Below are 23,409 nucleotides of genomic sequence, written 5' to 3'. Positions count from 1 at the left end.
CACCTCGAACATCATCTGGAAAACTTGGAACTAGGGAGATTGGTCCCTGGCTGGAAGGATGTCTACGCTGAGTACTGAGGAACTGTAAGTTGCTTGTAACATGTTAGGATGAGAAACTGCTTGATTAAAAGCTTGTTTAGTCTGTTAAAGGTAGAATTTATACTGCATTTCTATTTTTATTTCTTAGGTAACCAACCCTGATCTCTATGCCTACTACTTACAATCACTTAAGTTTGTCTTTCTGTAGTTAATAAATCTGTTCTATATTTTACCTAAAACAACATGTTTTTGATTGATATTCTTGAGGAATCTCAGGTCAGATTAAGAAGGCTTGTGCATGTCCACTTCCTTATGAAAAAGTGGTGAGCTGGTCAGGCTTCTGAGCAGTGGAAGATAGTTCAGTTCTGGGGTGTAGCGTTGCAGCTGGGAGGAACTGGCTGAAGCTCATGAGTGGCTGGAGATTACTCATGTAACTCAGTTGGGTGTGTCCCTGCCTGTGGACGGCTGTATAAATGAGGTACCTGTCAGAGGTCTGTGGCTGGATGTTGGCATAACTGTGAGGGACAGACTGGTGGTTTTGGAGGTTCAGCAGTCTCACAATCCAGGCTGCACCCTGCAACAGTGGTCTCTAGCTCTCTCATTTCAGCAGTGAGGTTGAGGCAGCATTTCCTAAGTTGGTGTACCGTACTTTTATTATTGCTGCAGTATAAATATCATGCCAGGAAATTTTTGGAATAGTTAGGCAAATATATTTGCAGGATATAAATCAAACTGGACATTGCTTTATGTTAAGCAGAAAATATGAATTGAGCATATGCAGTCTCAGACAACTGATTCTCCACTGGGAATACATAGTTTGACTAATAAAACATGGGATGACTGTTTCACGTTAAAGTATTTATCCTAGTGTCTGTCAATGCTGTTTTATCAATGCTGTTTTATCAATGCTGTTTTCCACCAACTGACTTAATCCCAATATTTTTTATTTATCACAGACATTTCAGTTGTTCCACTGGCTGACGTATTTCAGATCCTGTTTCCTTTTCATCACTATAGCCTTGCTTTTCAATAGACAGAGACCTTTTCCAGAATCCCAGGGCAATCCATTCAGCCTACTGTAATTACCTAAATGACATACTGACTCTTTACTTGTTTGGGATCAAGAAAAGAAAAAAAATCCTTCAAGAGAGGACATGCTGTATTCTATGGTGGCACTAAAACCCCACCAAGACCAATAACCAAAGAAAATTTTTGAAAAATAACTAAAAACTGCAAACACACAAAACTCTTACAGAAATTCAGCAAGATATGTATGAATCTAGATAATGATACTGTGTTTCCAATTGGCTCCAGATGCAACTACTTTCTTTACCCTGGCAAAGAAATGTCAATGCCACAGCTGAATAAGTTTTTGAACAACAGTCAGGCGAGCAGAAGTGGTTATCACTAGATATCCTTCTAGAGTTTCCACAGTCAAATCTTAAGCTGACAGGCAATTCTCTCATGTAGAAAGCACTCAAGTGTGGAAATAGCTTTGAGCATTTGTCTCTGTCCTGCTGAGTCAATAAAACTTATAACACTTCTTTTACAACAGGCTTTAAAAAGTTATTGTAGACACATTTTCACTCCTATTTGGAATACTTTTCCTTCTTTCCTTTTCTCTAGGAAGCATTTCTTCTATGTCTTTTTACGCTTAATTCTATGGGCTATTTATATCACAATGAAACATCTTTAAAAGGGTCCTGAGCACTCTTGCATACGCAGCAGATGGGAATTTGAGGAAGATAATAAAAATGGTTATTAGGTCTGCTACTTATTTTGATAAGTGCTCATTTCTTCTAGCTCATAGTCCAAAGGCAAGGAACCTTTTTTGGGTTGGGGCCGGAGACACAAAGAAAAATCAGTTGGGGACTACACATAAGTGAGAAGCAAAAACCAAATCAAAACAAAAATCAAAAAAACAAAAAACACAACCCAAACCCTCAGGGTATGTCTACACTACAAAGTTAATTCGAACTAACAGACGTTAGTTCGAATTAGCTTTGATAGGCGCTACACTAGCAAACCGCTAGTTCGAACTTAATTCGAACTAGCGGAGCGCTTAATTCAAACTAGGTAAACCTCATTCCACAAGGACTAACGCCTAGTTCGAATTAACTAGTTCGAATTAAGGGCTGTGTAGCCACTTAATTCGAACTAGTGGGAGGCTAGCCCTCCCCAGCTTTCCCTAGTGGCCACTCTGGGCACAACCAGGGAAACTCTTCTGGCCCCCTCCTGGCCCCAGAGCCCTTAAAGGGGCACAGGCTGGCTACGGTGCCCATGCCAGGTGCAAGCCTGTCAACACCCAGCCAGCTGACCCTACACCTGGCACGGCTCGAGCCAGCCACCCGCTGCCACCCAGCCCTCCGCCTCTTCCCGGGACCAGGCTGGCGGCTCCCGGGAGCCTGCCCAGGTCCGCAAGAGGCGGGCGCCTGCCTGGACTAGTGCAGACATCGTGTACCTCATCCACGCCCTCCACACTAGGCACAGGAAAGTGGCCGTCTAGGGCAGGATAGCTGCCAGCCTAGCTACCCAGCAGCAAGTGTGCATGAAAATCAAGGTGGTCCAGTGAGACCCCCGACCCTGAGACCTGAGCTTAGAATGGCCGTACTGGGTCAGACCAAAGGTCCATCTAGTCCAGTAGCCTGTCTGCCGACAGCGGCCAACACTAGGGACCCTGGAGGGGATGGACCGAAGACAATGACCAAGCCATTTGTCTCGTGCCATCTATCTCCAGCCTTCCACAAACAGAGGCCAGAGACACCATTTCTACCCCCTGGCTAATAGCACTCCATGGACCCAACCTCCATGACTTTATCTCACTTCTCTTTAAACTCTGTTCTAGTTCTAGCCTTCACAGCCTCCTGCAGCAAGGAGTTCCACAGGTTGACTATTTGCTTTGTGAAGAACAACTTTCTGTTATTAGTTTGAAGCCTGCTACCCATTCATTTCATTTGGTGTCCTCTAGTCCTTCTATTATGGGAACTAATGAAGAACTTTTCTTTATGCACCCTTTCCACACCACTCATGCTTTTATAGACCTCTATCATATCCCCCCTCAGTCTTCTCTTTTCTAAGCTGAGAAGTCCCACTCTCTTTAGCCTCTCTTCATATGGGACCTGTTCCAAACCCCTGATCATTTTAGTTGCCCTCCCCTCTCCCACCCTCTCTCTTCCCCTCTCCCACCTCCTTTTCCCAGTCTCCCCCAGTTTTGTTCAATAAAGAGAGTTTCTATTTTTGAACATATGTATCCTTTATTTTGTACATCAGGAAGGGGGGCTAGGAAGGGGAAAGTGGAAGGAGTTGAGGGAGGAATGGGGTACGAGCCCCCGATGGGGAGGACTGGGGTGGCTCTGCGGGCTCCTCGGGGTGGAAGCTCTCTTGGAGCCCCCCGATTGACCCCCCTCCCTGGATGGCAGCCTGCGGCAAGTGCAGCCGGGCTGATGGCCGAGTGCTGTGATATGCCGAGTGTGGGCACTCAGGGCACTCCAAGCCAGGACTGCTTTGCTGTCCCTCATCTAGTTAGACAAGCGAGCAGGGAACCCCTGAGAACTGTCTTTCCGGGGGTCGGGTCCCTTTAAGCACAGCCCTCGGCTAGCCTGAGACAGCAGCTCCACGCTCTAAGTCCTAATCTGATGCCCTGCCGGCACTGCTTCCAGCCATCCTTAACCCCGGTTCAGGGTCCACTCAATGTGGACATGCTAGTTCGAATTAGCAAAACGCTAATTCGAACTAGTTTTTAGGTCTAGATGCACTAGTTCGAATTAGCTTAGTTCGAATTAACTAATTTGAATTAAGTTAGTTCGAATTAGTGCTGTAGTGTAGACATACCCTCAGAGATGGTGGCTCCAGACTGAGGAGAAAGACACTCCCCACATTCACCTCACACACTAGAGCCTAAGGGGCCCTAGGCATCCAGCCTCTGGGTCTTAGGTTCCTCATCCCTGCCAGAGTCGAACACGCAAAAACTCCACCTGCACCCTTGTGGAATGTGCCATCAGCGGGGAGGGGGGAGCGTGGCGGAGGGGGAGTTTCTTACCCACCCTCTGGTAGCATTCTCTAATACAGGAGGTAATCCATGATGATAGGCACTGGGCTGAAATAGGGGATCCTTTCATTCTTTCCGCAATGGAAATAAAAAGCTGCACAGATTTACACACGTCTTTTGTCCTTTTTATGTAAAAACCTATGGCCCTTCTCACATCTAGACTGTGAAAAGTCTGCTCCCTAGGTGACGAATGAGGCTTAGGGAAAAACACAGGCTGGAAAATGTCTTGGGATGTATGGAAGTAGGATAGCACTTTGGGAGGGAGGGTTGGGTGAGGTTGTAGTTGGACTTTATCTTTGAAAACAACTGTATACGGTGGCTCTGAGGTAAGCGCTCGGAGCTCTGATACCCTTCTAGCTGAGGTTATCGCTACCAAGAACGCTACCTTCCATGATAGGTGTTTTAGCAAACAAGGGGCAAGAGGCTCAAATGGAGGTTGCATGAGATCGTAAAGGACCACATTAAGGTCCCATGGTGGAACCGGGGGTGGGGGGGGCGGGGGGGGGGGAGGGAGTGGCATGTACATGGCAACAGTCTGTCAGTCCCTTTCATGAATCTCTTTACCATGGCTACGTCTACACTGGCCCCTTTTCCGGAAGGGGCATGTAAATTTCACCAGTCGTCGTAGGGAAATCCGCGGGGGATTTAAATATCCCCCGCGGCATTTAAATAAAAATGTCCGCCGCTTTTTTCCGGCTTTTAAAAAAGCCGGAAAAGAGCGTCTACACTGGCCCCGATCCTCCGGAAAAAGTGCCCTTTTCCGGAGGCTCTTATTCCTACTTCAAATAAGACCCTCCGGAAAAGGGCACTTTTTCCGGAGGATCGGGGCCAGTGTAGACGCTCTTTTCCGGCTTTTTTAAAAGCCGGAAAAAAGCGGCGGACATTTTTATTTAAATGCCGCGGGGGATATTTAAATCCCCCGCGGATTTCCCTACGACGACTGGTGAAATTTACATGCCCCTTCCGGAAAAGGGGCCAGTGTAGACGTAGCCCATGTGATTGGAATACTTACCTCCAGTCTTCTCCTAGGTGAAAGGCCATGATTGCTGCGAGGTATACCCTCAAAGAGGAAGTAGCAAGGCCCTGGTTTCTCAGATATAACAGATAGTCCAATATCAGCAGAACAACAGCCGTGGTTGGTTCAATTCCCCTTCTCAGTGTCCACGCTGTGAATTTCTTCCATTTAGCTTCATATATGGCCCTTGTGGATGGTTTCCTGCTTTCCAGTAGCACTCCCTGGACCTTCGCTGAGCAATCCCATTCTAGTGCGGAGAGCCACTCAGGAACCAAGCTGTGAGATGGAGGGCTGTCAGGTTGGGATGGCATAAGGTTCGTTGCCCTAGGTCTTGCGTAATTAGATTTGGGACTAGAGGCAGGTGTACCGGTTCCTCTATTGACAACTCCCACAGGGTGGAGAACCAGTGTTGTCTCAGCCACATCGGCGTTATCATGATCACTGTTGCTCTGAACCGTCTGACTCTGAGAAGGGTGTCCTGTATCAGCGGAAAGGGAGGGAATGCATACAGGAGCTAGGAGGCCAGTTTATGTGGAGAGCATCCCCTAGAGACCCTGCGCCTTGACCCATGAACGAGCAGAAGTTCTGGCCCTGGGTATTGGTCCTGGAGACAAAAAGGTCCAGAAGGGGATAGCCCCAGCTCTGGAAGAGTTCCTCTAAAAATCCCGTCTGATCATCCACTCGTGGACTTGAAAGGATTGACTGAGTCTGTCTGTTAGTGTTGCTGGATCCAAGAAGGTAAGTCACCTGCAGTTGGATGCCCCTGGAGATACAGGTTTCCCAGAGCCGCAGGGCCTCTCTGCACAGTGGGGAGCATCGAGCACCCCCCTGCCTGTTGATGTAGAACATGGTGGTGGTGGTGTCGGTCAGCACTTCTACCACTCTGTTCTCCAGGTAAGGCAGGAAGGCATGGCATGCTAATTTGACAACCCTGAGCTCTTTTATGTTTATGTGCAATCTCAACTCTGTCGGTGACCATTACTCTTGCATCGGAGAGTCCCTAGGTGGGCTCCCCACTCGGCATCCAATGCATCTATCACCAGTTGCACTGACGGGAGTTGATTGGTGAAGGGTACCCCCGCACATACTATGTCTTCCTGCATCAACCAGTTTAAGGATAGAAATACCCCTTCCGGGATCGTGACTTCCATGTCCAAAGGGTGCTGCACCGGACTGTGGACTGACCGTAGCCAACTCTGCAGTGGAGGAAACCTGAGCCTGGCGTGGGTCACGACATATGTGCAGGCTGCCATATGGCCCAAAAGTCGCATGCAGTTGCAGGCCGTAGTTATAGGTGATTTGTGAAGGTCCATGATCATCAATCTCAGGGTGTGGAATCTGTGATTAGGTAGAGAAGCTGTCTCCAATGTGGAGTCTAAATGAGCTCCCACAAACTCTATTATTTGCGTGGGTATTGTGGTGGATTTTTCTCTGTTTATTATGAGGCCCAGCTTGAGGAAAAGACTCCTGGCATTTGCAATGTGTCCCATCACTTGCTCTCAGGAAGATGCCCATATCAGCCAGTCGTCCAGGTAAGGAAAGATGTGTATACCCTGGCGCCTCATAAAAGCCGCAACCGGTGCCATGCATTTTGTGAATACCCTCGGAGCTGTGGCTAGAACGAAGGGCAGGGCTGTGAACTGGAAATGGTCCATGCCCACTATGAATCCCAGGAAACTTCTGCGCGCCGGGGCAATGGTGACAGGTAAGTAGGCACCTTTTAAGATGAGGACAGCATACCAATACCCCTTCTGGAAGGAAGGGATAATAGAGGATAGGGTAAGCATTCTGAATTTCGTTTTCTTTTTTGAATGCGTTTAGAACTCTGAGGTCTAGGATGGAACGGAGACCTCCCTTTGCTTTTGTGATTAGGAAATATCTGGAATAGAAGCTCTGCCTCTGCACTCTGGAGGGACCAATTCCACTGCTCCGAGGTGAAGGAGTTTTGTTACCTCTTGCCTGAGCAGGGATTCATGAGATGGGTCCCTGAAGAGGGAAGGGTAGGATGGTTGGGCGGAGGTGGGAGTAGATGTAAAGGGGATAGAATATCCCTTCGCGGCCAGGCTCAGGACCCATTGATCCGAAGTTATGCTTGACCAGGTCTGGTAGAAATGGGAGAGGCGGAAAACAAAAAGGGCTTGTGGAGTGGTGCACTGTCCCCGGCCGTGCCTTCAAAACGATGGTTTGGACTGGTGTCCCTGGGACATAGTTGGTCCCCTGTCATGCTTGGACCTGGTGGCGCTCTGTCTACCGTGGGGTTGATCATGCTGACCATTCCCACGGCCCCTTCTCCTCCCCCGATCTGTATTGAAACCTTGCAGGAATGGCCTCAAAGCCGGTCGGGGGTTCAGCGGTCTTCTTAAGGGCCCGGGAGTATGAATCCGCAGGGACTTTAGGGTTGCTCGAGTCCTTCAGACTGTTCAGCTTTGACTTCTCCCCTCAAGGGAGAGTGAGTAGGGCCCGACTCCTTACATGGCTCCTTACGCGTCTTCGCTGCTGAGTGCCCCTCCTTTGGGCGCACTTTTTGGGCCCTCCTGTCCGGGGATCTTCCTCTAGAGTCCTTCAGTCTCCTCTGCACTGGGGAGTGGGAGCGGTGCTGCGAAGCCTTAGTTTTATGCCTCACCAGAGCCATTGAACCCTCTGGAACTGAGGAGGAGGTGCCCCGTACCAACTGAGGCCCCTCTGGTGCTGGCGGCTGCAGAGTAGACTCCATGAGGAGCCTCTTCAGTCTTGTCTCTCTTTCTCTCCTAGTTCTGGGCTTGAATCCCCTACAGATTTTTACAAATCTGCATGGAGTGTGTCTCCCCCAAGCACCTGAAGCAGGAGTCGTGGGGATCGCCACAGGGCATAGGTTTAAGGCAGGACGCACACTGCTTAAAACCGTGGGGTCCTGGCATCCCCTCCCTGGCCGGGGAGAGCTGCTGGGGATAAACAGCCCTTCTTATAACAACTTATAACAAACTATTTACAACTATATACTAGAGAATTCCCAGGAACACTAACTAATTACAAAGATGCTAGGGGTAGACTGATTGTCTAGAACGCTCCAGCTACCGTCACGGGTAGTAAGAAGGAACTGAAGGGGTGAGGGGCCAGCAGGGGTATATATGCACAGATATACTGACCCCCACTCTAAGGGGCTTCCTGTGCTGGCTCTGTTCTAGGGGAAAAGGCTCTGGAACTCCGTGCACACGGCGCATACACACCTGACTGGAATGGACATGAGCAAGCACTCGAAGAAGAACAGAAACTGACTAGGTTGATGATCAAGTCTCTGAAACATTATACAAACTGACTAGGAGCTATTTCAAAAGATCATAGAATCATAGGACTGGAAGGGACCTCGAGAGGTCATCGAGTCCAGCCCCCCACCCTCAAGGCAGGACCAAGCTCCGTCTACACCATTCCCTGACAGATGTCTATCTAACCTGTTCTTAAATATCTCCAGAGAGGGAGATTCCATCACCTCCCTTGGCAATTTATTCCAATATTTGACCACCCTGACAGTTAGGAATTTTTTCCTAATGTCCAATCTAAACCTCCCTTGCTGCACTTTAAGCCCATTACTCCTTGTCCTGTCCTCAGAAACCAAGAGGAACAAATTTTTTCCTTCCTCCTTGTGACACCCTTTTAGATATTTGAAAACCGCTATCATGTCCCCCCTTAATCTTCTTTTTTCCAAACTAAACAAGCCCAGTTCATGAAGCCTGGCTTCATAGGTCATGTTTTCTAAACCTTTAATCATTCTTGTCGCTCTTCTCTGTACCCTTTCCAATTTCTCCACATCTTTCTTGAAATGTGGTGCCCAGAACTGGACACAGTACTCCAGCTGAGGCCTAACTAGTGCAGAGTAGAGCAGCAGAATGACTTCACGAGTTTTGCTTACAACACACCTGTTGATACAACCTAGAATCATATTTGCTTTTTTTGGAACAGCATCACACTGCTGACTCATATTCAACTTGTGGTCCACTATGACCCCCTAGATCCCTTTCCGCCATGCTCCTTCCTAGACAGTCGCTTCCCATCTTGTATGTATGGAACTGATTGTTCCTTCCTAAGGGGAGCACTTTGCATTTCTCTTTATTAAACTTCATCCTGTTTACCTCTGACCATTTCTCTAACTTGCTAAGGTCATTTTGAAGTATGTCACTATAGATAGAAAACAGCTGTTTTGCTGATCTGATAGGGAATATGTGACAAAAAGCTGATTTTGTAAATTTGCTACAATCTTCGCAGACAGCATTTCTCAAATGGGGCCAAGCAGCCACCAGCAGCTTTTCACGTGGCCACAGCCTCTTGGGTGGTGATGGGAGAGGGGCAGGGAGACAAAGCAGTGGCCCTTGCATCAGGGCTGTCCGTAGAGTTTGGGCCCTGCCTCCCTCTGGAGCCAGGTGGTAGGGTTCAGGCTTCAAACCTGAAGTGGTGGACAACAGGATCCATCCCCCTAGTCATGGGCTTTAAGCCCTGACTCTAGCCCTGGTCCCAAGCTCACCCCCTCCCCATGCCACCTACTGCATCCTCTGGCCCTGGGCTCCAGCTATATGGCAGTGGACTCTGACTCCCAGTCGCAGGGTTTCAGACTCCAGTTATGGGCCCGCAGAATCCAGCTCTGGCTTCCAGAAGGATGGCAGTGAATACCATCTCCAAGCTCACCTCTATCCCCCACATCACCCCTGGTTCCCACTATGCCTTCAGCTGGGTCAGTTCTTGGACTCCCCTCATCATCCATGGTCTTCAGCTGCCTCTCCACCCAGCTCTCATAAAAGTGATGTTTGTATTTAACAAAATACATGTATCACTTTCCACATAAACTAACACTTATTAGCTAGTAAATCTTTAAAAAAAAGGAGCCAAAAAAGCAAAATAAACAATAAAAGGAACAAGAACATGCAAAAAAGCACATTATATATTTCTATTCTGTGTAGGTCTAGTAAAGAACACAGAAAAAAATGTACATTATTTTCAGTACCGAGTCTGTGAAAAAAAAAAAACCTATATAAATTACAATGATTTTGACACGTAAATATGCACATTTATCTGTTTTTCCATAAAGTTAATTGAGTATTTTAAGAACAATTGCCAGAGCAGCCACTAGCAAAGGTCTCACAAAAGATTTCTTGTGAAAACCCCTAAACACAACAGTTATTCCAACTTAATGGTGAAGGATGTACTGTTTAAATCTCCCTGAGCTAAAGGTCTGAAAACAAGTGCAGAAGACTAAAACTATCTGCAGCAATGGATGCTCTCTCACAAAGTTACATAGCTTAAAAAATTTGTTTCCATTAGCTATGTTAAAGAACACCACGTTCATCCTTTACATAATGATAAAGCCAATGTTGTGTTTTTGAAAGATTAAATCCAAACTGTAACGTGTCAATCTACGCTGACATATGATATTCTAAAAGTGTCAGGGTTCATGTTTATTGTTTCCCAATGACTACATATCCAACATACTCAGTTTACAATGAAAACACCGCACTTTCTAATCACCAACCCTGCAATCTCCACCTGACTCCTCATCTAGTACTGTAATTTGATCTACGCCATCAAATGCCAACAGTGCCCCTCTACTACATATATTGGTCAAACTGGACGTTCTCTACGTGAAAGAATCAATGGACACAAATCGGATATACGTAAAGAAAATACTCAGAAGCCAGTGGCAGAACATTTCTGTTTACCTAACCATAATCTCACAGATCTGAAGGTGGCGGTCTTGTCACAGGCTAGTTCCTCAAGCCAAATCCACAGGGAAATCTTGGAATCACAATACGTATGCAAATTCAATTCAATTAATTATGGACTTAATCAAGATATGGGGTGGTGGAACCTTTATCAATAAAGGTGCTAACTACTTTCTGAATGGTATCCTTCCTGCCTTATCCATCCACTGACTTTGATCTTTATCTACTCAGGCTTAGCACCCTTTCTCCTGATACTTTATGCATAGAGGTAGGGGGGTGGGCGACAGAACATCTTTCTTGCCCCTCCCCTTCCCTTCTCCTATTTATTTCGAGTTTCCTTATCCTCTAATCATAACTCCGGTTATCTGAAGAAGTGGGCTGTGTCCACGAAAGCTCATGATACCATCTACATGTTTTGTTAGTCTATAAAGTGCTACCAGACCATTTGCTTGCTGTTTTTTTTCCCCTGTACACAAGAGTCAAGAAAGGCTCCCTTCTTCCTTTCTTTTTTTAAAATCACCAATAATTAACAGTTTTACAGGCCAAGAGTTCTCTTCACGAATCCTTGTTTGTCCTCCATTGAGCTGCACTTGTATAATTCACTGGAACTAAGCAGTTTTGTTAAAGATTCAGAATCCAGCTCACTTCCTGCTGTGTTGGCTCAGCATGGCTAACAAAAATAAAAAGCAGCCCGTGCTTTTAAGTCACTTAATCAGATGACTCTGAACACACAAGATGAAAAACTTGTTGAATAAGAAGGGCTCTGGCTCTGGGACCGCCTCTCACCAACTTGGATTGTACTGGCTGCTTCTGGTTCCTGTGTTAACAACAAGTCTGTGCTACACGGTATCCCCGTCAACCAATAAACCTTCCGTTCTACTTGCTGTCTGAGAGTCACATCTGACGGCTGATGGGAATGCAGGGCCCAGTGGCTCCCTCCACACTCCATGACAAGTGCTTAAGAAAAGGGTATTCTGTATCGCCAGTTTTCAGATCTACCCGCTTCCTATTTTACATACTATGCTCTCGCCCATTCCTCTTATCTTACTGCTTCTTTTGCATCCTTCTGTCACATGCATCTTCATGCCTTTTGCCCTTCATTACGTGGACCTACTTTGTTCTCTTCAATTTTTTAAAATTAAATATTGCACCGCAAGTCCCAACATTTAGAAGATATTTACAGAATATTATTTGTATTGCACCCTTTATACATAAGGAGCCCAGAATACTTCACAAATTATAAACAAACAATACCACAGAAAGGCACTCCCGTCTCTGGAGGAAGAAGCCAGCTGGTGTATACTATAGTATGCAACAGGCAGACAGATGAACGAAAGAAAATTAAAACTAGAAAAAACTTTTACTTTGTGTCACGTGGTCAACAATGTCCCCATTCAGATGAAAGGGTTTCAGACTCAAGCTCAGATTCTTCACTAGACCTCTGGACATAATCTATAGGGCTAGCTATAGCTTTTAAGCAGACTCACACCAGCTGGAGCACCTCAACACTCTGACCACGTATCTCTCAATCTTGATATACTCTCTGCCAGGTACTGAAGGGGTGGAAGAGGAACCAGATCTATACCATCTGGCGTTTGGCAGTATAGTGGAAAAGCAGAAGACTGTGATATCGAGAAGACTAGGTGGTGTACAGCAATCGTTCCTTTTATGCCTACATTTCCTTTCAGGCCTAGATGAACGAGGCAGCCATTTGTGCTTTTTGTTTCTCATTCATCTCTCATCATTCTCAAAGAGTTAGCTGCTTGCTCAAGATGGTACAGTTTAGGAATGCACTCTTTACTCTGCACAAGTTCTGGGACGGGTCCCAAGGCCATCCAGTTGGTACGGGAGTACGGGAGTGTTTGGAATGATCACATAGTTATCTATATTGAATGTTTGCCACCTGCTAAAGCTAATTATTTGATCTGGGAAAATATCCAATGTATCAACAATCTTGCCATGTTCTCAAAACAACAGGTGTGAGTAACGTAGATCCAATAGTATATAAATGCCGGGGATATTCCTAACACAGGAACCTCAGCGTAGACCGAAGCCGCAGAAGGTGCTACATACCGGCAATTGGGGTCCATCTGCTGTCCTTTTTCAGGGGGCTCCCAGCAGCAGAAGGGATGTAAGCATTGTATTTTATTCTGAGATTTGCTTAATAAAGTCTTTAAGCCTTCACCCAATTTGTGTGCTTAGTGCCTCTGAATCCTTAAAGGAAAGGACCATTGCCTCTTGGCTACACAGGCAGGGAAATCAAAAACTGCGGAAATGCAGCAGTAGTACAAAAGGCCTGGAGAAAACAAGATAATCTGGCTCCACATCTCTTAGAATTGCACAAATGTATTATTGTCAGTACAAGCAGCCACTTGACACATATCTGTATATATAATTATGATTACACATACTACCAAAGCAAACAAGTATGCAAATCAAGCTTGCACACTGGGTGCCCTGTTGCATGAAAACTAATTTAATATTCCAAGCCTGATCGTGCATTTAAATGACAAATCAAACTGGAATATCGTGTTTTTATTCCTCTTCATATTTAATGCTTAATATATTTAATCCCCAGATTGTACTCTTTAGCACTGAACACTGTAAAAGTTATGTTCTGATTTGATATGCTGCTGTCACTTATGTTTAATTCAGTCTTCATATAATCGGTGCTCGAAAATGGCTACCACCACTGTCCTTTTTAAAAAAATCACATAGGACTGCAATTTTGGAAACTCAATTGCAGTTCATAGTTCACAGATCTGGTAAAGTGAAGCTGAAGAGATTTGCTCCCCCCCCCTGCAATTTTAAAATCCTTATTCTGTTCGGACAGAGCCAAAGAAAGAACCTGCTCAATAGAAAGCATTCATTAACACATTGCCATCGATGCTCCCTATGGTCTATGGAGCAGACCTGATAAGTAAGTATAGAAATGAAAAAAGGTTTTCAAACGAAATCCAGGGCTTTCATTTTTCTCATGTTTGCCTTAAGCATTAGGCAGTGTTAGAACAACACAAATCTACACTTTCATGCAATTTATGATATGCAAAGTAATATTCCTCTTATTTCTTCATACTCTTTTAAAATAATTTCAGTGTCATGACAAGATGAACTGGATGTTCAGTGTAGCTGTACTTTTTAACTTTGCCATGTGCAGCTATTGTCACACAAACAAGCTGATTAAATACTAATTCATGATCACAGCTTCCCATTCAAAGTGCAACACAAAAATGTATTGATTGTCAAACCAGCTGCCTCCTAACAAGTTTTAAGATTACTTACTTGATTTAAGATTAGCTACACTGTTTGAAAGACTTACATAGTGTGAATCTCTCCAGTTGATGTAACCTGCCCCAAGCTCAACTGTTCAACTGCCTTGGCACAATCTGCCCCAACAAAATAACATTTGGTACATCCCTTAGCTAGTTAAGATGGGCTCATCACTCTCTTTGTTCTGCTTTTGTGTAGCACAATGGGATCATGGTTCATCACAAGAGCACCTAGGAGTTAACACAATACAAAAGCCAGCCAAAGAAGAAGAGTGGGAGCTTAGGATATGATTTGGAACATGATATGGTTGCAGGATGTACATTATTTCCTCTATGTATTGTACTACTATTCATTACAGGTGACATTCATCCCAAGAACATATACTCATGAATGAAGTCCCACCCTAGAAGAGAACATGCCAGCAGGCCTCCTATGAAGCCAGACCCATTGAACGCTGTACAAATTACACAACTGCTCAATTTGCAGCTATGTTTTTGTTGAGCTTCACAACAGCCACGGGTGATCCTGTGATGTGGTCTTAATTCAAGTCTAAAGGACACTTTCCTTTAAGTGATGTCTAAATATATACTGAGGTGAGCCTCAAACGAGCATTGGGACTATGAGCACAAAAACTAGGAAGGATAGTATTGTATGGGAAAGAAGCCCTATGACAGAAGTCCCTACTTAACCTTTTCATGGTTTTTTTTAACATTTAAAATCATTTGGCCTCACTGAGGCCAGGTCTATGCTACAAACTTACATAGGTATAACTATATGACTGCTGATGGATGGACTTCTCCCATCAAAATAGTTACCGCCTCTTGCAAATGTGAATAAATTATGCCTCTGGAAGAACCTTTACTGCTGCAGCATTATAAGCGCAGACCTACCCTGACATTAGCTCCCCACACCATGTCAGAAGCTGTTTTAGTTGGACATATGTTTAAACACAGTTTGTAAACACTAAGACTAAGGGTGAATTCTATTTGTTCATCTTGTATATTTCTCCCTATTACCAATGAGCTTCCCCTACTATGATAAAAAAAGTTATCTGAAGTCAAATAACCCATGCATCTTTACAGGGTAATAACAGACCACTGTTTGGTCTACAATATTTTGGATATTGGGAGAAATAATGTTTATTATACAGGAAGTCCCCGGGTAACGTACAAAATTGGGACTGTAGGTTTGTTCTTAAGTTGAATTTGTATGTAAGTCGGAACTGGTATGCTAAGTTGAATTTGGATGTAAGCTGGCCTCGGCGCGGGGAGATTTTTAAAGCGGCCCCGGCAGCGCTTCGCATCCCCTTCCCCCGTCCCTCCCGCGGCCGGTCTCTGGGGCTGAGGACAAGCGTGCCCCATGCGCCCCAACCGGCCGCTGCAGCGCCCGGAGGCCCAGCCCGGTGCAGGGCCGGGTGTTTAACAGCGGAGGCGGATTCCCCTTTAAATCTCCCCGCCTGTCCCCCCCCCAGGTCTCCCTTTTACCGGCTCGCTCCTCGCCCTCCCTCCTCCGCCTCCTCCCGCGAACGGGACTCCCAGCCCAGTCCCACAATGCACCTGGCGCGCCGGGCTCCCTCAGCGCAGCCTGAATGGAAATGCCGCTGCCGGGGCGTAGCTAGTGCGGGGTGCCTCCCCCACTGTCGCTGCCTCCGGCGGCACGGGGGGCGCTTCCCCCCAGCAGACCAGGGAGACGCGGAGCTAGTGCCCCCCCCCCCCCCCAGCAGACCAGGGAGATGCGGAGCGGCTTTTCTCACCACGGAAGAGCTGCTCTGCCCCGGGCTTCCTAGAATCAGCCGCTGGTCAGTTTCAGCAGTGGCTGTATCAGGACACCTGGGGCAGAGCAGGTGGGGTGCTGCCGGGTTGGTCCAGTAACGCCGAGGAGCGGCGCTGCGGGACCAACCCGGAAGCACTCCAGCTGCTCTGCCCCAGGCGTCTCCGATTCGCCGGGTGCATTGTGGTAAGAGGGAGACCTAGGGATGGGGAGCAGGCGGGGAGATTTAAAGGGGAATCCGCCTCCGCCATTAAACACCCGGCCCTGCGCCGGACTGCAGCCTCCGGGCACCCCCCCCCCCGTTCGTAACTAGGGATCCAACGTAAGTCGGATTAATGTAACCCGGGGACTTCCTGTATATCAGAATACCCATATTGATTTGATTTGTGCATGGTAGGCAACTTGCTGTACCTGCCTTAGCTGTACAGTAATCAGAATCAGGTTTCCATTATTTCAGTATTGAGAGATATCTAAATATAACCGTGGGGAAAAAAGTCCAATCATGTCTGGTTAAATAAACCCTGTATCCTTAGTGTTTCTGACAAAAGCAAACTGATTCATACAATTTGCACTACAGCTCACCCACTCTATTGGCTTAGATTACAACTGTACTAATAGTATTGATCTTAGACACACATTCTAAATCCTTATCAAAAAAAGATTCAAAGCGAACGGAAAGGCACCAGACATTCAAACTGAAAGCCTCTGAGATTAGTATATGTGATCATTTCAAATATTTATTTCTATTACTACTTAGTCATATTTTAATGTCATTATACATATTTCTTTCAGTATTTTTACAGCACTCATGGATATGATATCTGAATGTCACACAATAGATTAAAACCAAACATATACAAAGCATATGAGTAACCTGTACAGAGAAATTTGTAAGCCATTACTTCTCTTTTTCTGTTGCACAAACTCAGGAGCAGTTAAGTGAAAAATAGCTATATGCATATATTATCCACTGCCAAAGGGTGAGTTTACTTAGCTCTAGGTGCTATACTATTATATATCTTGTTGTCAAAGTTGAAAGTTTATATTTATTTTAGAAAAGTTCCAGAATTTGACAAGATTGACCCAACAGGGGTGGCAGGTGGAGGAACCAAAGTCTAACATTACTAGATATAGTTGCATATGCTATATACTGACTGATGATTTGCAGGGCCATCCTTATGGTTTATGAAGCAAAATGCAGGACAATGTAGCACTTTAAAGACTAACAAGATGGTTTATTAGATGATGAGCTTTCGTGGGCCAGACCCACTTCCTCAGATCAAATAGTGGAAGAAAATAGTCACAACCATATATACCAAAGGATACAATTAAAAAAATGAACACATATGAAAAGGACAAATCACATTTCAGAACAGGAGGGGAATGCAGGGGGGGGGAAGGAAGGAAGGTAAGTGTCTGTGAATTGATGATATTAGAGGTGGGGAGAGTGGGATGTCTGTGAGCTAATGGTATTAGAGGTGATAATTGGGGAAGCTATCTTGGTAATGGGTAAGATAGTTTGAGCATTTGTTCATTCCTTCCCGGAGAGTGTCGAATTTTAACATGAATGACAGTTCAGAGGATCCCTTTCAAGTGCAGATGTAAAAGGTCTTTGTAGCAGAATGCAGGTGGTTAAGTCATTGAGAGAGTGTCCTTTCTGGTTAAAATGGCAAGAAACTGTTTTTTCTTTGTGATCTTGTTTGATATCTGTTTTGTGGGCATTAATCCTTTGGCGAAGTGTCTGAGATGTTTGTCCAATGTACATAGCAGACGGACACTTTCGGCACATGACAGCATAAATTATATTTCTGGATGCGCAGGAATATGTGTTCTTGATCTTATAACTCACTTGGTTAGGTCCAATAATGGTATCAGCGGAATGAATATGTGGACAAAGCTGGCAATGGGGTTTGTTGCAAGGGAAGGTACCAGGGTTGGTATTAGTGTGGTATGTCCTGTGGTTGTTGGTAAGAATCATCTTGAGGTTAGGTGGTTGTCTATAGGAGACTATGGGTCTGTCTCCGGGAAGGAATAAACAAATGCTCAAACTATCTTACCCATTACCAAGATAGCTTCCCCAATTATCACCTCTAATACCATTAGCTCACAGACATCCCACTCTCCCCACCTCTAATATCATCAATTCACAGACACTTACCTTCCTTCCTTCCCCCCCCCCCCGCATCCCGCTCCTGTTCTGAAATGTGATTTGTCCTTTTCATATGTGTTCATTTTTTTAATTGTATCCTTTGGTATATATGGTTGTGACTATTTTCTTCCACTATTTGATCTGAGGAAGTGGGTCTGGCCCACGAAAGCTCATCATCTAATAAACCATCTTGTTAGTCTTTAAAGTGCTACATTGTCCTGCATTTTGCTTCAGCTACCCCAGACTAACACGGCTACATTTCTATCACTATTCTTATGGTTTATGGTTCTCTATATGAAGTCGGGAAGAAACGGAGGAGTGGCTACTCTACAGTGTGGGGGCCTGAACACAAGGCTGCAGTGGCAGGAACAGGACAAAGCATCATAGGAACAGGAACTAGGGGTGCTGTAGCACCCTCACATTTTACAGCTGCTATCTGGGGCTTTGCCATCAGCTCCAGGCCTGGAGTCCTAACTGCACCCCAGGGCTCCGGCACCACCCCAACTCCCAGGGTCCTAGCTGCTAGCTCCATGCCTGGAGTCCTGGCTGCCACCTGGTGCGCCATTGCCAGACCCACACCTATCCCATGCCCCCTGTCCTGTCGAGGTTCCCGCCTTCCAGAAACTGTGAGCCAGAGGGACTGGGGCTGGCTGCCGGACCCAGAACTGCCTGCACTTTGCTGTCCTATTCCCCCAGTGATGGCCCTAAGCAGCTGCATATTTTGTGTATGCCTAAGGACGGCCCTGATGATTTGGGTCCAGTTCTGCCACCCATACTTATGGCTTCAATGTAATTATTAAATTACAATTATAAAATAAATAAATAAATCTGAAGGCCTGCTCCTGCCCACATTCTTAAAAAATCAGTGGCAAAAATCTCATTGATTTCAATGGGAAGCTGGGTTGGAATCATGAACATTGTGATATAGCACTCTCATTTTTACCATTATTTTAGTTCATTACAAGCCTGATTCAGAAAAGGTATTTAAGCATACCACTTTATAAATCCATAGTGCACCCACATCTTGAAAACTGTGTCCAGTTCTGGCCACCCCATCTCAGAAAGGATATAGTGGAATTGGAAAAGGTCCAGGGCGGGCAAGAAAGATGATCAAAAATACGAAATGGCTTCTATATGAAGAGGGACTAAAATGATTAGGATTTTTTAGATTAGAAAGGAGACAAAAAGGGGGGATATGATACAGATCTATAAAATTATGAATGGTGTGGAAAAAGTAACTATCAAATAACAATTCTCTCTCACACACAATATAAAAACATGGTCACCCAATGAAATTAATAGACACCAAAGACAAACAAGTTGAAGTATTTTTTCACACAATGCAGTCAACCTGTGAAATTCATTGTCACAGGACACTGTGATGGCCAAAATCATAACTGGGTTTTAAAAAATGGCTATTAGCTAAGAAAAACAGGTATATAACCTCGTGGCTGAGGTGGCACTAAAGCTCTGACTACCGGGTACAAAGAGGGAAACACAAGGGTGTAGTTCTCCAAATTGCCCTGCTCTGTTTACATCTCTGTATAGCTCTGGTACTGGCCACAACTGGAGACAGGGCACTGAGCAGATGGTCCATTGGTCTGAGCCAGTATGCCCATTTTTCTGTGCTCAATTGGGGCCACTCATGAGCTCAAAGTTCAGCACCTTCCTGAATTGAGATCTTACTCATTAATGTCTGTAAGTTCAACATTACATCTTCCAACCAGTAGTGCAAATTTAGTGAGGTTTTTACTTGTACTGCCTAATTAGGATTTCATTTTTTCATAAATCAGTGATACTTAACACCTAAAGTATTTACTTTAGTCTGCATTAAAATGGAATACAGATTGGAATGTTGCATGGCATGTGCACAGATTAATATCACATGATGTAATATGCATAGTAATATCACATTATGTAGTAAGTGCTAGAAGCTCCAAAATTTTGTTTAAAAAACCCACATTCTTAAATTATAGAAATGCAGCAACAAACACAGATATAGATGTGTCAAGAAATTCGAGGACAATCAATAGTCAAATTATTAGCCTCGATTTACCAAATCTCATCCAGATTTTATTTTATTGCAGAAATCCTAAATATGAATGTATTTGGTGTCCTATAGAGGTAGGCATAGAGCCAAAGGCAACATCCAAGCATTCCTGAACTTCAGAGAAGTTCAGTTCTAGTACTGGATCCATACTTAATGGTTGGCCCATCTCTAACCAGAACTGAATTCTACATCTGAACTTGGCACCTTGGGACCTTCTCTACTATTCTTGTTCCCAAATCAAAGTAATTTTCGTTTCTACCTGCAATCAAAATAGGTTTCAACTCCGTTTGCTTTTGCAACTTCTTCCCAGACCCCCATCTACAGAAAATTAATTGTTTCTCAAATAAAAAGGAACAACATGTGTTTTATTTTAACCTGCATTCAGCCAGACCTTTCGCCTGAGGCATTCTACAAACTGATGGCTGCTGCTCATGATGGCGTCTGCAATTTAACTGTGATTGTACTGGCTGTAGCAGACAAGTGAAACATAAAATCTTATCTGTTACCTGACCAGGGTTGTGAAGGCTTAAATCTAGTCCACATGTAAATTCTGTATGATGCTCCACAGTCTCTAGCAAGGGATTAGGCTTGGAAAAATCCCAGAATCTACAGAAAGAAACAAAAAAACAAATAATGATGGTATCTGAAAGGACATTTTAAAAAATATAATGCAGGGCACTGATATGCCTGATGATACCAGAACCTTTTAAAAAGCACGCTCACCCACTTTAGGAATATAATTAATCCCATTTCTGAAAAACTCTGTACTGATCTACATAAATAAGAATTTAATTAAGGAAAACCATATCCTTTATCTCATTACAGAAACTGAGATAACAGAGCTGGCACCAATGATCTGCCCTATAGATAATCTGTAAAAAAAATGGTAGGCTGGCCTTCTTTATTAATATCCAATTCTTCTTAATATCTGCCAAGTTAAATCTATGACACATACTTCATGGCAACTCAATACTTTGTTTTCTTTTTTGCATAGTCTGATGTGGCTGTCTGTTTACTGAAAATTACAAATGGGTTATAAATATTGATAGTTTCTGACCCCAGATTTATTTGGGAGCAGATTTCTATATAATACAATATGCCATTACATTTTTCTAATTGATTTATATGCTAAAGGGAATGATTTGACTCAATTTTAATTTTGCGATAATTCATTCTTCTAAGACTTGAAAAAATGTAATTCTAAACTCTTCTATTTCTACAATTTTAATCCCAGTCACTCCCTAATACAGAGTATAAATCATACTGGGTATAAGCAGTAAAAAGTAATAATAATAATAGGAAAAATATAGGAAAGGAAGAGGGGGAAAATAGCATCTAATGTGTTACCACAAATATTACCACCTGCGATCTGGAAAAATGCATTCAGCATGTTAATGACTTTTTCAGATGACTAAATGGAGCAGGACTCTAAATTATAATGAGGACACAGTAATAAGAAAGTGTCTTAAATTTCTTTGATTCTGTGGTATTGTCTGTTGGGAAAAAATGTATAGCAAAACTCAGGAACTGCAGGTTTTCTTGGGCTATCATGGTTTGGCAGCAAGAACCAGTCTCTATACATATTGCAGTGTCTCATAGCAGTCAGAGATAATTCTTTTGTTTTTTGTATAATATGGATACCCACACCTCTGTTCTTTTCCCCCAGTCGATCTGATAATAATGAAAGAGAAAAATAATCATTAGGGCTAGTTACACAGAAAGGACTGTAGGTTCAGCAGATCAGTTCAGGTAAACGGCAAACATTGGAGCCAACAGAATTAGTTTGTTTAACCTGTCTGTGTTATTTCCTTAATAAATGAGTAAAGTGAGATCGACACAATGGCTAAGCCATAGCAACAACCCTCTTTACATCTTCCTAGTACCATAGAGGCAATATAAACAGCTCATTTTACAGGAAAATAGAAACAAAAGAACATCTAAGCACAAAATGAACAAATTTCACTCTTAAATTTGTCTGTTCAAACAGATATGGAAACAAGTCTTGTAGTTTTTAAAAACTGGTGGTGGTTTCCTTATTGTATTGACTTTGCAGTCTCCTTAAATTTAGTTCAAATTTAAGATTGACAGAGAACTGTAGATTTTATGTGGAAAGAAATAAAAACAAAAACTGAGCTGTGTACTCTTTAAAGTATAACAAGACTGCCTAGTTAGTATTATATATTACAAAATGTCTCAGAGGAGCAGCTGTTTTAGTCTGTAACTTTAAAAACAATGAGTAGTCCTGTGGCACCTTAGAGACTAACACATATATAGGTTCATCACCTTTTCTGGGTAAAACCCACTTCATCAGATGAGTAGGAATAGAAATTACAGACTCCAAGGTATATGTAACAGCAAAAAACATTACCTGACTATTGTAGAACCCTTGTTAATTAAGCAGGCTGGATGTGTACCATGTGTTTGATGTGAAAATGATGTCAAAAGTCAGGTAAATGCCTTTGCTCCAAGCTCATCTGAAGAAGTAGGTTTTGTCTACGAAAACTCACGATACAATGTGTATGTATATATATATTTATTAGTTTCTAAGGGCACGTCTACAAAGCAGGGCAAATGTCGAATTAAGCTACACAACTTCAGCTATGTCAATTGCATACTGAAGTCGAAATAGCTTAATTTGACTTTTGCCACTGTTTACACAGCAGGAAGTCGAAGGAAGAACACTCTTCTTTCACTCTTGTGAAATGAGGGTTACAGGAATCGGAGTAAGAAGTCCTCCAGCTCAACATTATTTTGAAATAATGGCTTGCTGTGTAGACACGCTCTTTGTTATTTTGGAATAACATCATTTATTCCAAAATAATGCTGCTGTGTAGACATTGCCTAAGGTGCCACAGGACTAGTTGATGTTTTCAAATTAGGTTTAGACAAAACTAGCTACAAAAATCAGATTTACATCTGAGCCTCATTAATGTTTTGAGTATTTGGCTGGAGGAGTTTGATTCTTGCTCATCTCTAATCCACGCTACATCAAAATTCAACTTTCATCTGGTCCCACAGCTTCCTTCTGAGAGGTGTTAGAAAAAGTCAGCATTAATTAAAATTTCATCACATTTTGAGGTTTTAAAATACCAGAAACCATACACTGTCCTGTAGGAAATTTTCCAGGATTCACTGAAATGAACCCATTTATAAACTGTTGTTTCATCAAAATTCATCTTTAAAATGTCAGCTGCAGCTTTAACCAGAATACGTATTTTATGGGTTTTTTGGCATCATTTCACAACAGCCTCCACCCCAAGACTTTGGGCACAGACACTGCACATCAGCACCTAACTAGAGGCTTGATAAATTATAAAAGGTATTAAGCTGGTAAAGGGCCAGCTTTAAGAGAGTATTTATGGATATATGCCTCTGCTGCAA

The 23,409-nt window shown here is 43.8% G+C and overlaps 1 protein-coding gene across 1 annotated transcript in view; it reads right to left on the bottom strand.

Annotated features, from left to right (window-relative positions):
* PEX7 (peroxisomal biogenesis factor 7) overlaps window positions 1-23,409 on the bottom strand; it is a 67,259-nt gene that overhangs the window by 5,695 nt on the left and 38,155 nt on the right. The window contains exon 9 of the mRNA XM_075924259.1: window positions 20,535-20,634. Within this exon, the coding sequence (XP_075780374.1) occupies window positions 20,535-20,634 (100 nt within the window). The remainder of the gene's footprint in view (window positions 1-20,534; window positions 20,635-23,409) is intronic.

Source organism: Pelodiscus sinensis, chromosome 3 (assembly GCF_049634645.1).
Source record: "Pelodiscus sinensis isolate JC-2024 chromosome 3, ASM4963464v1, whole genome shotgun sequence".
Lineage (NCBI taxonomy): Eukaryota > Metazoa > Chordata > Testudines > Trionychidae > Pelodiscus > Pelodiscus sinensis.
The sequence above is the reverse complement of the archived record's forward strand: the minus strand, read 5'-3'. Positions and strand labels throughout refer to the sequence as shown.